This window comes from Schistocerca serialis, chromosome 3 (genome assembly GCF_023864345.2).
Source record: "Schistocerca serialis cubense isolate TAMUIC-IGC-003099 chromosome 3, iqSchSeri2.2, whole genome shotgun sequence".
Taxonomy (NCBI): Eukaryota; Metazoa; Arthropoda; class Insecta; order Orthoptera; family Acrididae; genus Schistocerca; species Schistocerca serialis.
Window position 1 is genome coordinate 136851783 of NC_064640.1, and position 23064 is coordinate 136874846.

Consider the following 23064-nt stretch of genomic DNA (forward strand, 5'->3'; position numbering starts at 1 on the left):
CTTCATGGAGACGGTTGCGAATGGTCCTCGCCGATACCCCAGGAGCAACAGTGTCCCTAATTTGCTGGGAAGTGGCGGTGCGGTCCCCTACAGCACTGCGTAGGATCCTACGGTCTTGGCGTGCATCCGTGCGTCGCTGCGGTCCGGTCCCAGGTCGACGGGCACGTGCACCTTCCGCCGACCACTGGCGACAACATCGATGTACTGTGGAGACCTCACGCCCCACGTGTTGAGCAATTCGGCGGTATGTCCACCCGGCCTCCCGCATGCCCACTATACGCCCTCGCTCAAAGTCCGTCAACTGCACATACAGTTCACGTCCACGCTGTCGCGGCATGCTACCAGTGTTAAAGACTGTGATGGAGCTCCGTATGCCACGGCAAACTGGCTGACACTGACGGCGGCAGTGCACAAATGCTGCGCAGCTAGCGCCATTCGACGGCCAACACCGCGGTTCCTGGTGTGTCCGCTGTGCCGTGCGTGTGATCATTGCTTGTACAGCCCTCTCGCAGTGTCCGGAGCAAGTATGGTGGGGCTGACACACCGGTGTCAATGTGTTCTTTTTTCCATTTCCAGGAGTGTATAATAAACACCATACAAAAGATACCTGGGAAAGACTCCTCTTCTGTTCCCACTCTGTGGGTTGAGAAGGTGAAGAACCATCTGCCTAACATATAATAAGGCAACTGGGATAAATCCCTGTGCCTTTGGACACTAACAACTGTTCACAGAAATCACTATTCATGTTGGTATTGGGCTTTAAAGATGTTTCATCCCAGATCCTATGGAATTCACTATCTTGGATAAACAGATCATTTGCAATGTGGATAGGACTCTTTTACAGCATTGCCCCAGTAAGATGCAGCCTGAGTAAACAAATTATTCCGCCACAGTCCCACTGAATACCCCCGGAATTTTAATGTACCATGATGAAAAACCTACTAGATTGTGAGAGTTATATGTATCATTGGTGTTCTACATCCGCATCTACACCTACATACATACTGTGCAAGCTGCCATATAGTGTGTGGTGGAGGGTATTCCTCATAATATTCCTCAACTATGCATACTGACTAGCTGATATATACGATGTGACATTAACAAGAAGGTGGGTCAGAACAAAGTCTATCGAAACCCAAATCATTTGATCAGATGGAGCACAGTGGATGTCTTGGATGGAGAATGGATGACACATGAGCTCGTGCGTCTCTAATATCCAGCAGGATTTTCATTGCTGAACAACCGGCACAACTCAAGCATGTAAAAGCCTTTAGCTGCTTCTCTCATTTCACCCCTTGCTTTTCAGGCCAGACTCTCTATGGAAACTATAATTAATTCTGAACTCTCTATATAATTTCTTTGTATAATAACTCTCACACTGAATAAATTGAGTCCTTCCTGTGAGACACTATGAGTATCATGCACTCAAATACGAGGGTAATCCCAAAAGTAAGGTCTTTTTTTTTTTTTATAAGTACAGAACTCTGTTTGCGTGGCAGTTGGTCACACTGTTATGGAGAGTGCTTCACGTGCTGTGTGTAAACATGCGCACTCCACGCTGAAGTACTCACTCTAGGATTGGCAGCCGCTGAGAGTGGAGCTCCCATTGGATGTTACCGCCAAGTGAGAATTGCACACAGTTATTCAGTTTTTGAATGCAAAAGGCACTGTGCCGATTGAAATCCATCACCAATTGACGGAAGTGTATGGCGAGTCGTGCATGGATGTCAAAAATATTTGCAAATGGTGTAGAGAGTTTGTAGCTGGTCGGACTGAAATTCACAATGAACAAAGGAGCGGGAGACCATCAATTTCTGAGGGGACAGTGTTGAAGGTTGAGCAAAGCATGCGTGAAGATCAGTGGATCACCCTGGATGATCTCTGCACATTGGTTCCTGAGGTTTCCCGAAGCACCGCTCACAGAATTTTAACAGAAACATTGAACTACCGGAAGGTGTGCGCAAGATGGATGCCACACATGCTGACTGAGGACCACATGTGGCAATGAGCTGACGCTTCCTGCACATTTCTTCACCGCCGTGCAGCTGAACTTTCTGGACTCAATTGTCATGGGTGACGAAACCTGGGCATACCACTTTACACCTGAGACCAAGCAACAATCATGCCAGTGGCACCATCCTTCTTCGCCAAAGCCGTGGAAATTCAAACAAACACAGTCTGCCGACAACCGTTTTTTGGGATCGGAAAGGGGTATTGCTGGCCGACTTTATGCCCACTGGGACCGACCGCAATTAATGCTGACAGGTACTGTGAGACTCTGAAAAAACTAAAACAGGCAATTCAGAACTGGAGAAGAGGAACGTTGAGCAAGGGCGTACACATTCTCCATGAAAATGCTCGCCCACACATCAATTGACAAACTGTTGCTTTCCTGCAACAGTTTCAGTGGAACATAATCACCTACCCACCCTATAGTCCTGACTTGGCGCCCAGTGACTATCACCTGTTCCCTAGGGTAAAAGAACATTTGGCCGGAACACGATTCAGCTCTGACGACAAGGTGAAAGAAGAGGTTCATAACTTTCTGAAGAGCATGGCAGCAAGCTGGTACGACATGGGCATACAAAAACTGCCACAGCGTCTACAAAACTGCATCAACAGAAATTGTGATTATGTCGAAAAATAGCTAAATGTTCAAGCTGTAAACTGATCTAAACCATTGTAGAAATAGACAGGTCTATTTAATTAGAAAAAAATAGGAGACCTTACTTTTGGGATTACCCTCGTATTTGAGTGCATGATACACAATGTATCTCACAGGAAGAACTCAATTTATTCAATGATTATGCAGCACAACTATCTTGTTACGATTTCAGACTAGGGAGATTAACTTTGTAAAAATATAATAAATCAAAGTTACTGGAATTATGGGAGCACATAATCAATGCTAGATATTAATTATACCTATACTAGTTGGGGTTCCAACATATCAACAGCCGTAGCTTACCTTTTTATCTGACTCTGGAAAATGAATTTTTACACAGCGAGTTATTTCATCTTCTCGCTTTACTGTGATCTGGCTCATTTGCTCTATGTCAGCCAGTGGAACAGGCTGTAACAATTTGTCTTGCTTTAAATCAATTTCAAAACAGATCTGCATAATGAATAAAATATCAAATACAGAATACTAATACTTACAACACTGTTCCTCAAACCTGTTATCTGACTGATTCCAAATTTAGGGCTGACTAAAATGACACGTTCAATGCTCATGTCCTTAAAAAGAAAAACAAAGAGTACTGTAGTTTGTACTTCACTTTCTGCTTAGTTATTTGTTTTACAATAAGCATAATATACTACAATTATATTATAAATTATCATGTTATAAACAACATCATTTAAAAATGATCAGAATTTGTTTGTTTCCCCATTATAGTTTACACTAGTGTACCAAATTCAGCTGTATAAAAAAATGCACATATTACTTTTTTTACCATAACTGACCATATTTCAGAGATTTTTTTACAAGCAACAATGAAGAGTTTCAATAGACAGCGTCTGCATTTAAAATAGCCAGAGAATATTAAATCAAAAAATGGAAAATCCAGGATGGAATGTAACAGTATTATGAGAAGGAAAGTTGCTACTCTCCATATAGCGGAGATGCTGAGTCGCAGATATGCACAACAAAAAGATTTTCACACTTAAAGCTTTTGGCCAATGGCCTTTGTCAACAGACACACACACGCACGCGCTCACACACACACTCATCCAAATGCAACTCACACACACGACTGCAGTCTCAGGCAACTGAAACCACACTGCAACAGTGTGGTTTTTGTGGTTTCAGTTGCCTGAGACTCCAGTCGTGTGTGAGTTGTGTTTGCATGAGTGTGTGTGTGTGTGTGTGTGTGTGTGTGTGTGTGTGTGTGTGTGTGTGTCTATCATTGACAAAGGCCATTGGCCAAAAGCTTTAAGGGTGAAAATCTTTCTGCTGTGCCTATCTGTGACTCAGCATCTCCACTATATGGTGAGTAGCAGCTTTCCTTCTCATAATATTGTTACAGAGAATATTTAAAAAAATGCTATAATTTGAAAATTAAGTACTGAACAGCTACCCCACCCTTACATGTACACGCATAAGTTATTTATATAAAATTAAAAATGTTCTTACATTTATTGAAAAGCATTTAGCTCCATAGCTTGGCAATTCACTAATAATATTAAGATAATACAGCTTTGCCTGCAAACTTGTAAGACTCTTCTGTCCTGATGGAGAAAGGTTGTTGTTAAGTTTAAGAAAATGGCCAATCAATTTACGAAGCTCCTTCCTCTTCATTGTACTTATGAGTGAAACAGGAACAAACCTTTCAAGGCCAAATTCACGCCTGTGGAAAATGAATATTAGTTAAATACTGATGCACAGTTTTTCCATGATTATTTTTAAGAGAATACACAGATTTTTAATGGTAATAATCATTTCTATTACTTTTATTCACATTGTTGTACTGAATTTTACTGCACTCAGTGTTTACTGAGGCATAGTTAGTTCACTTTTTGTGAAGATTCAGAAAGTATTCTTTTGATCAATGCAGAAGTATCAACAGAGTAAGACAGAAATAACATTTTGTAAAAGGTAGTAACTGGTTTTCTTTTATCTTTTGTATCTTTTAAATACACAAGCTTCAGTAAATTCTGCCATAAGAATACTTGCTAATTTTGAAGACAAAGAACTCAAGTCAACATATTTTACACATTTCCATCAGTATTTGGTTTTGGTGATCATTCATAATTTAAACAGCAAGTAATTACATGCACCTATTTTAACAGTTTGGTGTTAGCAATACCACCAAAAAACATAACAGCATCTGTTCCCTAACAAAATTTGTTAACAACTCAGTCTAATAAGTGAACAATAATGGCTTTTACAAATGCAAAATTAAAAGCCAGACCATTCTGAATTATCCTGTTCTGAATATATTCATATTTCATAAAAGAGGGGAATACGTACCTATAAATCTCACTGATAGTTTCCTTTTCTTTTTTGAGTTATCAGTCTTCTGACTGGTTTGATGCAGCCTGCCACAAATTCCTCTCCTGTGCCAACCTCTTCATCTCAGTGTATTACTTACAACACATGTCCTCAATTATTTGGTTGGGAGTATTCCAATCTCTGTCTTTCGCTACAGCTACCACTAGTACCATGAAAGCATTACATGATGTCTTAACAGATGTCCTTCCACCCTGTCACCACTTCTTGTCAGTGTTCTCCATTTTCCATATATTCCTTTCCTTGCTGACTCTGTGGAGAACCTCCTCATTCCTTACCTTATCAGTCCACCTAATTTTCAACATTCTTCTGTAGTACCATGTCTCAAATTCTTCGATTCTCTTCTGGTTTTCCTGCAGTCCATGTTTCACTACCATACAATGCTGTGTTCCAAATGTACATTCTCAGAAATTTCTTCCTGAAAGTAAGGTCTATATTTAAGACTAGTAGACTTCTCTTGGCCAGGAATGTTCTTTTTGCCAGTGCTAGTCTGATTTTTGTATCATCCTTGCTCCATCTGTCTTGGGTTATTTTGGTGCCTAGGTAGTAGAAGTCCTTAACTTCATCCCTGTCTTACACCCTTCTTAATCTGAGCACTCTGTTCTCGACCTTCCACGCGTATTGTTCCCTCTTGGTTCTTGTATATATTGTATATTACCCTTCTTTCCCTGTAGCTTACCCCTATTTTTTTTCAGAATTTCGAACATCTTGCACCATTTTACATTATCGAACAGTTCCTGGAGGTCAAAAAAATTCTATGCAAACGTCTTGATTTTTCTTTACTCTTGCTTTCATTATCAGCCGCACTCTCAGAACTGCCTCTCTGGTGCCTTTATCTTTCCTAAAGCCAAGCTGATCATCATCTAAAATATTCTCAATTTTCTTTTCCATACTTCTGTATATAATTCTTGTAAATAACTTGAATGAATGAATTGTAAAGCTGATTGTGCAATAATTCTCGCACTTGTTGGCTCTTGCAACCTTCGGAATTCTGAGGATGACGTTATTCCGAAAGTCTGATGGTATACAGCCATACTCATGCCTTCTACACGCCAATGTGAGTAGTCATTTTGCTACCACTACCCTCAATGATTTTAGAAATTCTGATGGAATGTTATCTATCCCCACTGTCTTATTTGATTTTAACTCTTCCAAAGTTTTTGCAGATTCTGATTCTGGATCCTCTATCTCTCCTATATCGACTCCGGTTTCTTCTCCTATCACTTCAACAGACAAGTCTTCCCCCTTGTAGGGGCCTTCAATGTGCTCTTTTCACCTATCCACCGTGTCATCTGCATCTAATAGTGGAATTCCCATTGCACTCTTAATGTTACCACCTTTGCTTTTAATTTCACTGAAGGTCGTTTTGACTCTCCTGTATGCTGCGTCAGTCATTCCAACAGCCATTTCTTTTTCAATTCCTTCACATTTTTTGTTCAGCCATTTCATCTTAGATTCCCTGCTCTTCCAGTTTATTTAATTCCTAAGTGGCTTTTATTTCTCCATTCCTGAATTTTCCTGAACATTTTTATACTTTCTTCTCCCATTGATCAACTGAAATATTTCTCCTGTTATCCATGGTTTATTCACCATTACCTTCTTTGTACCTGTTTTTTCTTTCCAAATTCTGTGATTGCTCTTTTTAGAGTTGTCCATTCCTCTTCAACTGAACTGCCTACTGAACTATTCATTATCACAGTATATACAGCATTAGAGAACTTCAAGTGTACCTCTTCATTCCTTAGTACTTCCGTATTCCACTTCCTTGCACATCGATTCTTCCTGACTAGTCTCTTAAACTTCAGCCTACTCTTAAATCACTACTAAATTGTGATCTGAGTGTTATATCTCCTCCTGGATATGCCTTACTATCCAATATCTGATTTCGGAATTTCTACTTGACCATGACGCAATCTAACTGAAATCTTCCTGTATCTCCCAGCTCCTTTTCCAAGTATACCTCCTCCTCTTGTGATTGATGAACAGAGTATTCGCTATTAATAGCTAAAATTTACTGCAGAATTCAATTAATCTTTCTCCTCTCTCATTCGTAGCACCAAGCCAATTTCTCCCGCAGCACTTTCTTCTACTCCTCCTCCTACAACCACAATCCAATCCTCCATGATTATTAGATTTTCATCTTCCTTTATGTACTGAATTACCTGTTCAATATCCTTATATATTTTCTCTATCTATTCATCTTTGGCTTGCGGTGTCGGCATGTATATCTGAACTATCATTGTTGGTGTTGATTTGCTTTCGATTCTGATGAGAACAACCCTATCACTGAAATGTTCACAGTAACTCACTCTCTCCCCTACCTCCCTATTCATAATGAATCCTACTACCATTATACCATTTTCTGCTGCTGCTGATATCACCCTATATTCATCTGACCAGAAATCCGTGTCTTCTTTCCATTTCACTTCACTGGCCACCACTACATCTACGTTGACCCTTGATATTTCTCTTTTCAGATTTTCTAGCTTACTTAACACTTTCAGACATCTGACATTCCATGCCCCATTTCATTTCATAGAATGTTGTCATTTCATTGGTTATTCAATGTTTTTCTCATGTTCACCTCCCCCTTTGCAGTCCCCTCTGGAGATCCAAATGGGAGGCTAGTCCGGAATCTTTCGCCAATGGAGAGATCATCATGACAGGTTTCCAATTACAGGCCACATGTTCTGTGGGCACACATTGAGTGTCTTTAATGCAGTCATTTCCATTGCCTTCTACATCCTCATGCTGTTGATCATAGCCAATTCCCTTGGCTTTAGTGGGCAAGAGAGTGCCCTGAACCTCTGTCTGCTCCTTCGCTCTTTTTGACAAGGACTCTGGCTGCATAAGAGTGACTTCTTATGCTGGAAGTCTTCTGCAGCCATTGCTGATGATTTTTATTCAAAATTTAAGCAGCGGCAGGGTTTGAATCCGGGACTGAGGACATTTTGAAAGATGCTACCCCTAGAGCATGGGTGTTTACTAAGGGATATAGATTGTCTGACAGATAAAGTATATACATTCAAAATCAGCTTAAAAACTGTTGTAGTGTGAAATATTAAGTCTCGAAACAGCCTTAAACTACGGCACTGGCATTCTCCACAATATCCTCTCTCTCAGGAAAGAGAGACCACCATGCAGGCAGGGTAACATTTATAGTGTTTGAAAGGGAACAGAGGTAAATGGTCTAGGTTTTTCAGATCATTAGATCTCTCTGGAAGTTTCATTACAGCAAGATATCTAGCAATGAGAGAAAATTACTAGCAATGAATGAATGTGACACACACACACACACACACACACACACACACACACACACACACACACACACACAGTTTCATGTCTGAGTGAGAGAGGGGGAATGGGAGCACAGAGAGAGAGAGATAGAGAGAGAGAGAGAGAGAGAGAGAGAGAGAGAGAGAGAGAGAGAGAGAGAGAGATATATATAAGGTCCAAGGTCCAACATTATTCATTTAAACATTTGAGATTTGCTAAAGATGAACATGTTGCCATGTATCACAACATGCACAACATGCGTGGTGCTTATGAAATTTTTAGTAGTGTGATGTCTAGAAACTGTAAGCTAAATAATCAACTAATATAAGAAACTTGAATTTTGCATATGACTGGGGAGTTGAACAGCAAAATTATTTGAATAAATATCAGATTGACACAGTTGATAAGCCTGAGCAGAACAGTGTAACATGATTTACCAAACAGCTTGGAATATCTACACAGCACTGCATCAAGAAAGGCCACCACTAACAAATGGTATATTAAAACTTTTTCATAACTTACTCTATTGCCTTGACAGTTATCTTCCCTGACATATTATTGGACAGTGCATGCTGATAAATGTGTAAAGCAGCTAAACGTAGTGCTATATCATATTTCAGTTCAGGTGCATAGCGTTCTTGCACAACATCATTGCAGCACTGTAAAATAAATGCACAAAAGTCATTTAAAAATTAGAAACATCCAGTAATACATTTACTGGGGTCTTAAATGTAAAATAAAAGTACCAACACACAAATGAATCTCTGTTTTACATTTTCATACCTGCATATAAAGGTATTCAAAAGCTATAAGATCTTGTTGAGCCAGATCACAAGCATCTCGAGGTACAAAACATACTCGGAACAGGCACCTCAGGTTATGAGAACCTGGTCTAGCAGCTATCTGAAATGAAAATGAAAGAACAATCATTTATCTACAGAACAGCTCTGGGTGGCAGTGGTGTGGTTTGTGCTGGTGGTAGAAATAGGAGATGTTGCAAAATAATGTAAAACATAAATCTATATGGCTTGTCTTCCTAATGGCCCTGTATTCTAACATGTTGCCTCTGACATGCTTCACAAAATCAAATGTATCTCATATTAAACCTTTTGCTTCACAGAGATTTTAACAAAAGTACTCAAAAGTGCACTCACAAAAAACACTCCCAGCCAGTACAAATTAAATGTGATGCTTCCTCTCCCTCTCTCTCCCCTCCTCCCCCTCCCCTCCCCCTCAGTCACAGTCTCCCTCCATCCTCCTCTTCCCTTCTTCCTATCCCTACCCCCATTATTTACAAGTTATCACTGTTGAAAACAGATCATGAAATAATGAATTAAGATGAGTCTACCTTTTTGCAGGTACACAATAATTATTTTGCTTTAGTACTCAAACATGTTTTACCACAGTCATAGTATCCTCAGTGGGCCTTTTTCTTTTATTTTACATTTTGTGTCTCCTTTGACTGACAACCAAAGGCACAGGAACTGAGCCCAAAATTCAAACATGATGGATTATGAAACTGAAGAAAATCAAAATATGGATACTACATATTTGGTTGAGACTGCCAAAATACGATAAACCAGCCAGCAGTATTACAATAAAGTGGTGATATCTCTTTCTGTCCCTCGTAACCCTGAAAAGACACACATTACTACTATCTCACAATTGGCAATACCATTTAGCCAAGCATGAGTGTTTTTACATTAGCTCTATAGGAGGACATCGTATGATAGCTCAGCAATATTTACAGTCTTGTTTACATGTCTAATGTCACTAAATGCTTCAACTCTACAGTGAATTGCTACCTTTACTCCTTCCATTATTTGTGTTCCACTCAGAACTTTTCATTATCATGTTTCAAATAAATGTATGATCCATAACTGCAAGCAAATTAAAAGAAATTGGAAATTAAAATGTCTTCTGGTATAGATAATAGTTCCAAAAAATTGTTGAAGGCCAGCTACAATGTCATTAGTAGAGTATTAGATTATTTTCAAAATAACTTTGCTCTATGGATTAGTTCTCAAGAAGGTGAATTATATTATCAGGCCTCAGTACAAACACTGGCATGCTTTACATGTCATTAACTATCACTTTATCAATCAACAAAAATGTATCAAAAAGTTATGTACACTTACAGTACCTTTCCTATTCAAGTGTGTGTCGACTAGATACAACTGGTTCCTTCTTTCAGTTATTGCATGAATGCCAAAGTAATGGCACAGAAAATCAACTAAATGTGCTAAACCACTGTTTGGCACATTTATTTGATCTAGGCTAGATGAGATACCTGTGAGATTATACAGAAGTTATTTGACAGAACTTTCTCTCCTTCTACCAGTAATTTATCGTAGGTTACTGTAACAATAAAGGGTAGCTAGCCATCAGAAAATGTAGGCAGGTATCAATCTGTCGTACAAGTATGGAACATGTTTTACACACACTGCAGCCTCTTTTCATCAGTTTACTAGGAGGGGAAGGTGGTGGGCCCATCACACCAGCCACCTTTTACCCCAGGGAAACTCCTCTGGTACTCATTTGATAGCAGGCTGAGCAGACCTGTGGCTATCCTGGAGGGGCTGGACTAAGGAGAAATCCCCATCCACATGGAGAAATCCCCACCTATATCAGGGATTGGACCCATCACCTCCAAGCCCCGAGTCAACTGCTCTACCCATTAGACCACCACAGCCAGATGAAGAACAAAGATCTCCTTCATAAAAGTCAATGTCAACTCTGAAATTCAGCTTGCTTGGTTCATCCGTGAAATCCAGAGCACTGTAGACAACAGCACTCAGGTTGATGCTGTTTCCCCAGGACTTCGAGAAGGAATTTGATACAGTCCCACACTGATAAGGAATGAACAAAATAAGAGCTTACCAATATTAGACCATATATACGATTGGATGCAAGACTCTCTTACTGACAGAAGTCACTTGTTGTTCATCTGGGAATAAAATCAATAGATATAAAGACAATTTTGATAATACCCCAAAGTAGTGCGATAGGGAAGTTACTGTTTACAATACATATTAATGATCTAGTGGATATCATTAGAGGCCCTGTGAGATTGTGCACAAATGGTGCTGTTGTCAGGAAGCTTGCAACAGCAAAGATTATAGCAAAATCGAAGAAGATCAGCAGGTGATAAATGTTTGATGCAGGTACTGCCAGTTGAACCTGAACATAAATCAACATAATGATTGTGCATAAATAAGCAAAGAGATTCACTACTGTTTGATTACACTATTGGTAACAGATAATTAAACAGTAGCTACTGCAAAATACCATGGAGTAACCACGTCTAGTGTCAGCACGGATGCACGAACCAGGCACTGGCTGTGGAGGCCCATATGCAGCAATGGCTGTGGAGGCCCATATGCAGCAACATTTACTGAGAAGTTATTGTGGAGACACTATTGGTAGCCCCTTTGTTAATCTGGGCAGTTAGTTGCTTATCAGTTGCATGTTTATTCACCCAGACATTCCCCACAGGCACTGTTCACCACTCTCACCTACAGCTCGTGGTGCACCACAGTTGCCTCGGCACTGGTTTTGGATAGTAACATTTAGCCATGTATTGTGTACTTCAATCATGATGGGATGTGAGCACTTCACAAACTTTACCATTTTGGAATTGCTTGCCCCGTGACTCAAAAGCCAATGATCATTCCGTTTTGGATGTCAGATAAATCACTCTGTTTTTGCACTGCTACTATGACTGCACTGATTTCCTCGTCGCCACAACACACTTTATATACCTTCTGCTGCTCATGCTGTAACCTGCCATCTGAGAGTTTTTACTGCATGTTGATGTCAAAGATAGGTGGTACTCACATATATGTGACTGGACTGAGCACTTCATAATGCATTACTAGAACACATCAAGGGGTTGGAAGTGGAAAGAAAGATTAAAGCAGTATTTAAAATACTTCTACTGGAGATATAATTTTACATTTTAAGTGAATGTATTGGCTCATAATAGTACTAATACATTATAGGTTTAGCAGAGTATTCAATTCAATTTATTTACCATCCTTGTAACTCATCATATACAATGATATAGGATTTATCACAGATGATGTTACATAGATAAAAGTACATGAAAAGGTTTTACAATTGTGTGTCGGCTAATAAAATATTCTTGTTTATAATATGAAACCACACACATAACAACAGTCACAATATGTTAAACTAAGATAATAAAAGGATTTTTATTATAACATCTCTATACTGAGTGCATTGATTTTACCCTGTGTGTTTCCAATAAAATGTTTCTGCTTAGTTTTTCTTATTGGTCTGTTATACCTATTTTATATCGCAAACTAGGTGGAGTTAGCCCAATAAAGAAGGAGAAGGTAAAGGTAAAGTTTGTGAATGAAGGAGTATTGGAAGTAGGTGGCATGTATATGTTTGTTGAAAATGAAATAGGACAAAGTTGCATTGTAGCTGCAATATAATTATCAATGTAATTTGTTTGTGATGTAAATTATTTTTATTCTTATATGTCAAATATTTGCTTGTTATTAAATGAAAAAAAAATATTGAGTGAGATGATGCATTGATTAAGGACCTGGGTATGCCTTAGGAGGAAGTGACATTGAAACCCTCTCCGATATATTTATTGATTAATTTACTTTATTTATCCATCCTTAGATAATAAATGTTGCATGTATGTGGTCCAATACATACTTTTTGTTTTTGATGTGTTGTATACTATTGTGCAAAAATGGTCAAAGGACAAATATATACATAAACTTCCCCAGGAAAGTCCGGTAAGCCCTACAGCAGAACTACAGAATACTTAGTGAACCTAAACACAATTAACAATAGATGAGTATGTTTTCAGAATAAGGTTTCCCTATATCAAGCTATTTTCTCTCACAGGACTATATCTTAGAATTTATAAATAATAAGATTAAATTACTTAATGATGTCATCTGTAGTTTTTTCAAAGCATTCAAATTTTAGGCAGCCAGGCACTCCCAGAAAATGCTCATCATGATGGACTCTCAGGTTAACTGGTTAAAATCTTACACCAAAGACAGAAAGAAAAAGATAATTTTAGATATTTTATGTCCCACGATGCAATGGACAGTGCTGTCATGAATATAAGAGGGTAAGCTTTTTAAACATCTAGAGCAATGAATGACCTCAATGTCATAAACTACTCTGCAGAGCATGAAACTCTTGGTATGATAACAACAACACTAGAATGATGGAGGAGCTCTACTGAGAACTTGAGTATTTTTTTGCTTGAGCAAAAGCAAGTACAGAGTAGGCTCATGTTGTAATCTTCATTGCACTGCCTAGTAATATTAGATGCACAAGAGAAATACATATTTATTAAAACATAACTTTAAAAATTACTTATTTCATATTCCACTGCACTTTTTGAGTGACATCTTTCACAGAAATACAAATGTTTTGGCATACACTTCTCATCATGTACACTTATAATTATGAAATAAAAATCACTAATTAGTTTTTAAGTTTGTCAAAATGTTATAAAATAATAATAATAATAATAATAATATCATATGACTAGGGCCTCCTGTCGGGTAGACCGTTTGCCGGGTGCAAGTCTTTCAATTTGATGCCACTTTGGTGACATGCACGTCGATGGGGATGAAATGATGATGATTAGGACAACACAACACCCAGTGCCTGAGCGGAGAAAATTTCCGACCCAGCCGGGAATCAAACTCGGGCCCTTAGGATTGACATTCCGTCGCGCTGACCACGTTTTTTGTTTGTTTTTTTGTTTATCTCGTTTTTGTTCGCTTTCGTTCATTGTATCTGCTCGGTGCAGACGTTGTAAGACACCCGTTTCAGTTCGTAGTTGATCCATTAACTCAGTCTTTTTATTACAGAGGGCAGCTAACCCTCTGACCGAACACGCTGAGCTACCGTGCCGGCATCGGGGTGGACATGTGTTATAAAATAAAATTATGTTAACCTCTTTCACATTTTGAATACTGGAGAAAATTTTCATGTATCATGGCCTGCAAAACCCAAGGTAACATTTTGTTTTAAATCTGTGAGGAAATTTTACTTAAAACACACATTTCCCGGCAGAGTGAAAGAGTTATTTTGAATACTTTATCAGTTGTCATGATAAACACACAGTTTTTGTGTACATTTATTGTTACACTGTAAGTTAAAATAAAAGATTTATGGCTTATTGCATAATTATTAGTAACTATTGTTGCTGTTTGCAATCGTTTGTATTTACGTGTTGAGTGCTAATGGTGTTGCCACATTGGTAACACTGGTTCCCACCTGATCACTGAAGTTAATCAATGTTGGGCCTGGCTAGTACTTGGATGGGTGATTGTTCAGGGAAAACTGGGTGCCATTGGTTTTAAGGACACATAAGTTATTGAAGTGGCATCCAATTGAAAGACTTTGACCATGTTGTGGTGTCACATGACATTTATTTTAATTTATGTCTCGAGTCATTTCATATCTGATTGACCTACTTACACTTATGCATTTATGGAATACATATATTATAAATAATAAATAAAGACATAATTTTTGTTTTATTGTATAATTACCCTTGCTAGGGGCTCCATAGGATCCAGCAAAGTGAGTTTGTTCCTCCTCAAACTTTTCACATGTTCAACAACCAGAGAAAAATGGTCAATAGCTTTTATGCAAAGCTTCTGGTGCAATGAATCTACTACATCTTTAACTGTTGTATTTGAATCATATTTAAATGATTTTGTTTGACCATTTTCTAAGAATACTTTCAAGACATTAGGCATGAAAGGAACAGATGAGTCTCCTGAGGAAAATGTAGATGGCTGCAAACAAAAATAAAACATAAAAGTAATTTACTAATGAGTCTGATCTAACATATCTTCAATGGGGGGAAGTTCACTTACAGGAAAAAGTGGTGATCCATTCACAACAACACCCTCTGCAAAGCGAACACGTGAAGGATTTGATTTCAGCTTCGCCTTTTTTGCTGCACTGAGGAGTGCAGATTTTCGAGCTGACTGTTGAGAATAAGCACACCATTATCAGCATTAAAACTAAGTCCTTAACATATTTTTTGGGCAATAAATGATTTGGGATGCAAACTTTCATATACTTTAGAATGTTTTCATGAAAGAATACTTTAACTTACATTGTCAAGAGGAGGCTGACAAACAGTGAGTTTAACTGTTTCTTTACATGACCTTACAAGCTGGATTACATGATCACGTGGAGCTTTCTTTACATCTTCCCCATTAATAATGAGAATCTGATCTCCAGGTTGTAGTTTATCAACACTTGGGCCACCTTCAGTAACAAATCTGAAATCAAAGGACAATCATTATTTCGATTACTGCTAAAATGGCAGATACAAATTTTTCACACCACATACATGAGCAGCTCAAAGAAAGCAATTAATGTGGAAACTTTAACATAGACTAATTCAAAAGTTTCAACAATAAAATAAACAAACTGCACGCGAACTGTGACAAGCCACCTCAGACCGCACAGCTACCCTATGCGGCCATTAATACTGGCAAAAGTTAAAAGCATAGCTCAGATGGAGAAAAACATTTTAGTTTTAAATGTCACAACTGTTGTCAATCTGGACACATAGAAAATTCTGTGTTGTGTTTTGAGTGGTGCATTTAATGAATTGGTTTCCTGGTACTTGGACTCTGGTGTGAATGGCTTAAAAGTGACTGATAAAGTGCAAATGCTTGAAAGACATATAAATTAACACTGCAAAAACAGGAAATGTTTTGAAGGCAATGCAGTTCGATGAAATGAATTTTGTCAGGTATTTCAACAGAAAGGCAGTACAGATTTTCCAATTTTGATCAAAAATATTTTATTTATTCCTAGACTATCTCACAACTTCCTCTCAGTGAGAGCAGCGGTCCTATTACTCCCATATCTTACTACTCAAAGAAGTACATTACATTTATAGATGACTATACCACCCAATTCACAGCTGTATACGTGATGCAAAGTAAATCAGAACTATTGGAATATGTCAAACAGTATGAAGCTGTCGTGACTGCTGATTCAATTTGAGGATTAAAAGATTCTGGTGCAATAATGGACATGAATATTAGTATAACAAAATGAAACACTTCGTTAAAGAGAAGGGAATTGAGTATGAATTGATAATGAGATATACGCCACAGCAAAATGGAGTGAGAGAGCCCATGAATAGGAACATTACATGTGAGGCTTGATGCATGTTGTTGAACAGTACTTGAAACATCTTACTGTCAGAAGCAGTATGGACTGTTGTTTCTTGATAAACAGAATTACTTGATAAACAAAACATAATATATGCATTAAAAATGACAATTCTGGCTAATCTGTGATATGGCGAAATGGCAAGGTTGGAGAAACTTTAAGTGTTTGGTTGCATTGCACATTTGCAATCTCCTGGGGAAGCAATTGCTGTGAAGTTTGATTCCAGAATAAAGAAGTGCTTCATGGGTGGATACTGTGTTAACAGAGTCAGCTATGAAACTTCCTGAAAGATTCTAGAGTCAGCTATGGCATTTGCAAATGAGAGATCATTCTTGGAAAAGATGTCAATTTTGATAAAAATTGTTTTGATTTTAGTTATGAAGATTGGTTCTCTTGCAAGTAAGATAGAAATGGTCAGGTTCTCATGGATGAAGAAAATGTTAATGACTACAGAAATGACTCCATATCAAGTGCTAATGAAGCTGAAGATATGAAATCTGTAGATGTGTAAGAGAAAGAAAATGTCCAGCTTGGATGGAAGACTATGCTGTATTAGCACTGAACGCAGAAATGTACATCAAGCCTGTCCCAGAGACTTATAGTGACATGTACAGCAAATCAGATAAAGAAGAATTGCTTCATGCTGTAGCAGAAGAGATGAGAGTAATAAATGGAAACACAACCTCAATAGTTTGTGAATTACCTAAAAACAAGAAGGCTACAGACATTAAGTGGGTTGTTAAAGTGAAACATGATGATATAGGCAACATTCTACATTTACATCTACATCTACACCAATAATCACCACTATATGGTGCTTGGCAAAGGGTACCTTGTACAACAACTAGTCATTCCTGTTCCTGTCCCACTCACAAACAGAACAAAGAAAAAATGACTATCTGTATGCTTCCGCATGAGCCCTAATTTCTCTTATCGTATTTTTGTGATCCTTACACAAAATGTAATATGGCAGCAGTAGAATTGTTCTGTAATCAGCTTCAAATGCTGGTTCTCTAAACTTTCTCAATAGATTTCTATGAAAGGATCATCATCTTCCCTCCAGGGATTCCCATTTGAGTTCACAAAAGAATTTCTGTAACATTTGCATGATAATCAAATTTGGCAATAACAAAATTAGTACAATGCTTCTAACATTAGTAATTATAAAGGTGGACTAGTTGCTCGTGGCTGTTCTCAGAGAAAAGGGTTTGACTATCATAAACATATGCTCCTATAGCAAGGCTGACATCTTTGAGACCATTACTTGCTGTCGGGAATCAAGAAAAATTGACTGCAAATCAAATGGATGCAACAGCCATTTTTCTGAATGGAAATTTAGATAAAGATATTTATGTACAGACATGAAATGGATTTAATGTGAACCAGGTATTGTAGGTAAGGTAAACGAAGCAATTTATGGTTTAAGTGGGCCTCAAGATCTTGGAATTTAATGTCTGACAAGGCTGTTAAAGATCTAGGCTTTGTTCAGTGGAGTGCTGATGTGTGTCTGCAAACTTGCAGGATCTGTAACACTAAGGTTAATGTTTTGTTATATGTAGATGATGTTAGCATTTTAAGAAATGATAAGATGAAAATTAAAGAATTCAAATTAGCTTTAAGAAGTAAAATTAAAATGAAAGATTTGGGAGATTAGAGACCATTCTTGGAAATTCATATAAATAAGAGGGAGGAGGGAATAATTTTGGGTCAAAAATTATTTGTAAAATCTGCTTATGAGGTTTGGTATGAATGGATTTCTCATCACAGAGGACACAATGGTATGTTTAGATCTGGTACAGGACAAGAGTGTATCCTGGACAGTCATTTCCCCTTTTCAGAACATGGAAGCACTAGTGTGCCAAAAATGCATCCAAGAGAACTACATACAGACAAGTACCACAGTCCATAGCCAGTTCACCAAGAGAATCATGGATATTTCTATGTAAACTGATTGTGGCCATTTACAAAAATATCACATCATAAATACCCAGGAAAAACACTACTGTATGATTATTAATGTCATTTTATTTATCTCATCTAAAATTATGTAACAGCTTACAGTGTCCAGTTTTCAGGATGTTAAATTTAGAATTTTGATTTTTTTTTTTTTTTTGGAACAGATGGACTCAAATTTGTTATTTTCTTTGAGGTGGTATTGATCAAGTTGAATGTATCTCACATTTAATGTCCTCATTTGTTAAATTAACATTCTTATTTTCTTTGACTAAACTGGTGACAGTTCCTAATACTTTATTATTTATGCAATAAACACTCATTATTAGCAACTTGCAGTAGTTTATCCACATAAGAATTAAATTTCAGATGAGGAAACCACAAGAATGAAAGAAAATATATTTGTCAATTTTTAATGTGAAAAACGAAGAAAATAACATCACCTGACTTGTACTGCAGATTCTGAAAATGTAATTGATTACCTGGGCTAATAAAAAGTATCTGTAGGTAGAAGCATTGTGTTCACAGTGCGTATCTCAAAACTGGTTTACCAAATTAAAGTTTTGGGCATGAACATCAAATTATTATTCCTGCAATCCTCATCTTACAGACTGATTAATACATTGACATAACATATCCAAACAAATCTTATTTATTGATTTTTAGAACTTTTAAGTGTGTTTAAGATCTCACACAGAAGCACTGAACATCTTTCACATTTTTCACTGTTTGATATACATTTCTTGGCACAATCTCTGGATTCTGTATTAGTTCATTAAACATTACTTTCATAACAACCTGATTCACTGTGGAACCTTCAAGTGAGCACCTCATTTTTAAGTGATATTTACAGAGCATGAAAAATACATTATATGCAGCATATAGATGAAATGCCTTGAAAATCTAGCAATGGACTTTTGCAAATGACCTTAGAGATGTGACTGTGTCTTGTATGGTTTGCATTGTTCTCTGTATTCACAGGACCTGGTAGCTTACAGCTATCACTTATTTGTACACACAAATGATCAATATGTAACTGATTAAAATGCTCTTTTCAAATTGGTTTTATTTTGTTATGCTCTAAAGAATTAAATAAAATGAGTTTTCCAAATAAATGTATCAGATAGTCAACAAATGCTTTAGTACAGTGAGTACAGATTGTCAGTACTGAAAGTTACTGCACAAGGATCCTGCAAGATAAATATGTGTTGTTAAACAATTCACATACCTGCATACTTAATACTATTTATTGTTTTGTTCTCATGCTATTTTTTCAATAAGCCTCAGTAAGTAATGTATTAATAAAGTAGAAACTGACTTCCATCTGCTATCCTACTTTCCAAATTTGACAGAGAATCTTCTTTCTAACTTGGTGGACAAATACTAGTGACAGAGAGGATATGTCAGAATGATTTCATCACTACCTAAGGATTATTTCTGCAATGAATCTTTTGGTTTGATGTAGAGTGAAGGGGAAAAATAAATCTTCTTTGATAGTTGAAGCTTGCACAGTACTTCTTAATTGCTGTACACCGAAAAACTAGAAATTTGCTACATACGTAACAGCATACATACATTCAGTAATTTAAACAGTATGCAAAATCATCTGAAATCAAATGAAGTAATACTGCATGTAAGATCATGTGCATCTACATGGCATTTGTGCAGATTATGCCATGCAAGATATATTTGCTGGCAGCAAGAAAACATTTGTTTCAGTTTAACCAACCTTACAATAACAGGTTTTTCACTCCCAGCAACAAAACCGAAGCCCAACTCAGGATGACGGCTGAGTTCCACTTCTCTTGGTTGAGGTGGTTCCTCTGTCCAGTCTTTACGAGGATCTTCATATGTTGTAGTTTTATTGAGATGACTGCAAAAAAGAACTTAAATTACTCTGAAGTCTTAAACAACATGAAAAACAAAACAGCTGAGGAAAGTGCAAGGGGTAAAACATAATTTTTCCCCATAATCCAAATGTCTGGATTACTATGAAAAAATTTGTAGATATTAAGCAGTTGGTCAGCAGGTGTTGCCATCAGTTCCCACTAACAAATTGTAAATGATCATGGAAACCTTCTGCCGGCCCCTGAAGATGAAAATATTCTGAGGCTCTGGTCCAACTCTTTTTAATATTTACATTTTCATTACTGTTACTTCATTTATTTTAATCTAACATCAGCGTAATAGAGGCACACATGATTTCCAATTGGCACAGCTCTCATATAGCTCTAAGCACTATGGGACTTAACTTCTGAGGTCATCAGTCCCCTAGACTTAGAACTACTTAAACCTAACTAACCTAACAACATTACATACATCCATGCCCAATGCAGGATTCAAACCTGCGACTGTAGCAGCAGCGTGGTTCAGGACTGAAGTGCCTGGAACCGCTCGACAACAGCGGCCGGCACAGCTCTAATGTTCAAACTGCTAATGCCAAGTGATTCACAATTAAATACAGCATGGTTCAAATGGCTCTGAGCACTATGGGACTCAACTGCTGAGGTCATTAGTCCCCTAGAACTTAGAACTAGTTAAACCTAACTAACCTAAGGACATCACAAACATCCATGCCCGAGGCAGGATTCGAACCTGCGACCGTAGCGGTCTTGCGGTTCCAGACTGCAGCGCCTTTAACCGCACGGCCACTTCGGCCGGCTAAATACAGCATACAAGATGACTGGTGAAACCGTCATATTGGAGAAAAAGATGAGTGGAATGACAGATAATAACAAAACAGAACATACCCTACATATGGAAGTAGATGTAGACGATGTGCAATCTTACGACAATAGTCAAGTAGTTGTACATAAAGCTCACCTTTTAAGCTTCTGTTGTTCACTTTTTTCTTTTTCTTGTTTACCTTTATTTCAGCTACATTAATGCAAAAATAACATGGTGTCCACATAGAACACTTTAATTTGTCAATGCTACAAGTAAAATATCTAGTAAATTAAGCAGAGTAAAAATAAAAATGATGTTAACAACAGAAAATCAAAGTTCTTGCCTCTAGGACTGTGCTGATGAACTTTTGTGAAATTAAGAAGTAGGTGGTCATTATGAACTTTCTGCATATATATCAAGGTACTAATTTAGTTGCAGTCTCAATTATTACCACTTTTCGCAGTGGTTAAAACACTGGACTTGCATTCGGGAGGACGACAGTTCAACCCAGTCTCCGGCCATCCTCATTTTGGTTTTCCGTGATTTCCCTAAATCGCTTCAGACAAATGCCGGGATGGTTCCTTTGAAAGGGCACAGCCGATTTCCTTCCCCATCCTTCCCTCACCCGAGCTTGCGCTCCGTCTCTAATGACCTCGTTGTCGACGGGACATTAAACATTAATCTCCTCCTCCTCCTCATTACCACTTTTGATGTGGAATTTTAAAAAAAATGTTAGTTGCTATTACTAAACAAAAACTAATGCAAAGTAGAATTAATTTTACAGTTTTCCAGTGTAAATTAGTATCACCTGACAATTTAAGCATTGCACACACTTTTCCACCATTAATCTAAACAGTACACTCCTACAGCTGCTCTTCTGGAACAGTGATCAACTGCACTAATCAAAACCAGTCCTTCCAATATAATCGCCACACTGTGCATGAAATGTTAAAAAAGTAATTCAGTTTCTTCAGTTGCGTTTTTAAGTCTCTCACCATAGAGAAAAACTGTAGAAAAACCAAACCAAAGTAAAATACTTTAATATACAGGGTGTGCCATTTATCTTTACCATTCTAAATAACTGTTTCTCCATATGCAAATTACAAAATGTTTCAAGCAAATGTTCTTTAGCCATCAGGAGGACATCAATCAGCATGATTGCCTTCATTGTAGCTTTGTTTTTTATAAAGGTATGAACAGCGGTATGACTTTTTTAAATTGAACCCTGTATTTTTTATTCAGTATTCATTTCCTCTCCAAACGACCTATTCAAAAATGTATCACAGTGTACCATTCACTGAAACACAATGTTATTAATTACATAACACAACATTGATGTTGACTCTCCCAGTGCTTAGTGCAGGTACTTGGGGTAATGGAACACATCCACGCGCTGACGTTGACAGAGGACAAATGTAAACATAAGTAGAATGCATACCCATCATTCTGTCAATCATCGTCAGTTGAAGATTTGTGCGAATAGAATGTACACCAATGGAGAGAAGGTAGAAATGCTACTCATCTATGGGGAATGTAAGTTAGCATAACAGTAATTGCAATACTGTTTTCTTATGTACGAGTACATTTAGTACTGTAGTTTAATTCTTTTAAATACTGTTGTGTAGAGTATGCATAGAGTAAAGGTTGTCCTTCCTACAAACTGCATCTACATAATGTTTCTTTTACTGTTGTTGTTGTTGTTGTTGTTGTTATTATTGTTATTGTCGAAGATAGACAAAAAGCTACGCAGGCAGCGTAACTGTACAGAGAGTGATATCCTGACAAGAACCCAATGGATGTTTTCTTGTCTTGTTGTGATGCTTCATTGAAATGGGAAGTTTCAACTCACAACAATACAATCGTCATTGCACTCACACAGACGAAGCTGCAGAAGTTACTGTTCTCGCTTCTGCTGCTATGAATCTACATGTGAGCACACGACG

At 37.7% G+C, this 23064-nt stretch overlaps 1 protein-coding gene and 1 pseudogene across 1 annotated transcript in view; one reads left to right on the forward strand and one right to left on the reverse strand.

Annotated features, from left to right (window-relative positions):
* Positions 1–23064, reverse strand: part of LOC126469840 (uncharacterized) — a 314945-nt gene that overhangs the window by 47623 nt on the left and 244258 nt on the right. The window contains exons 4-12 of the mRNA XM_050097134.1: positions 20184–20327; positions 15426–15594; positions 15181–15294; positions 14851–15099; positions 9074–9193; positions 8813–8949; positions 4136–4349; positions 3160–3237; positions 2969–3073 (exon numbers count right to left, since the gene is read on the reverse strand). Coding sequence (XP_049953091.1) covers positions 2969–3073; positions 3160–3237; positions 4136–4349; positions 8813–8949; positions 9074–9193; positions 14851–15099; positions 15181–15294; positions 15426–15594; positions 20184–20327 — 1330 coding nt within the window. The remainder of the gene's footprint in view (positions 1–2968; positions 3074–3159; positions 3238–4135; positions 4350–8812; positions 8950–9073; positions 9194–14850; positions 15100–15180; positions 15295–15425; positions 15595–20183; positions 20328–23064) is intronic.
* LOC126472135 (5S ribosomal RNA) lies at positions 14535–14654 on the forward strand (annotated as a pseudogene).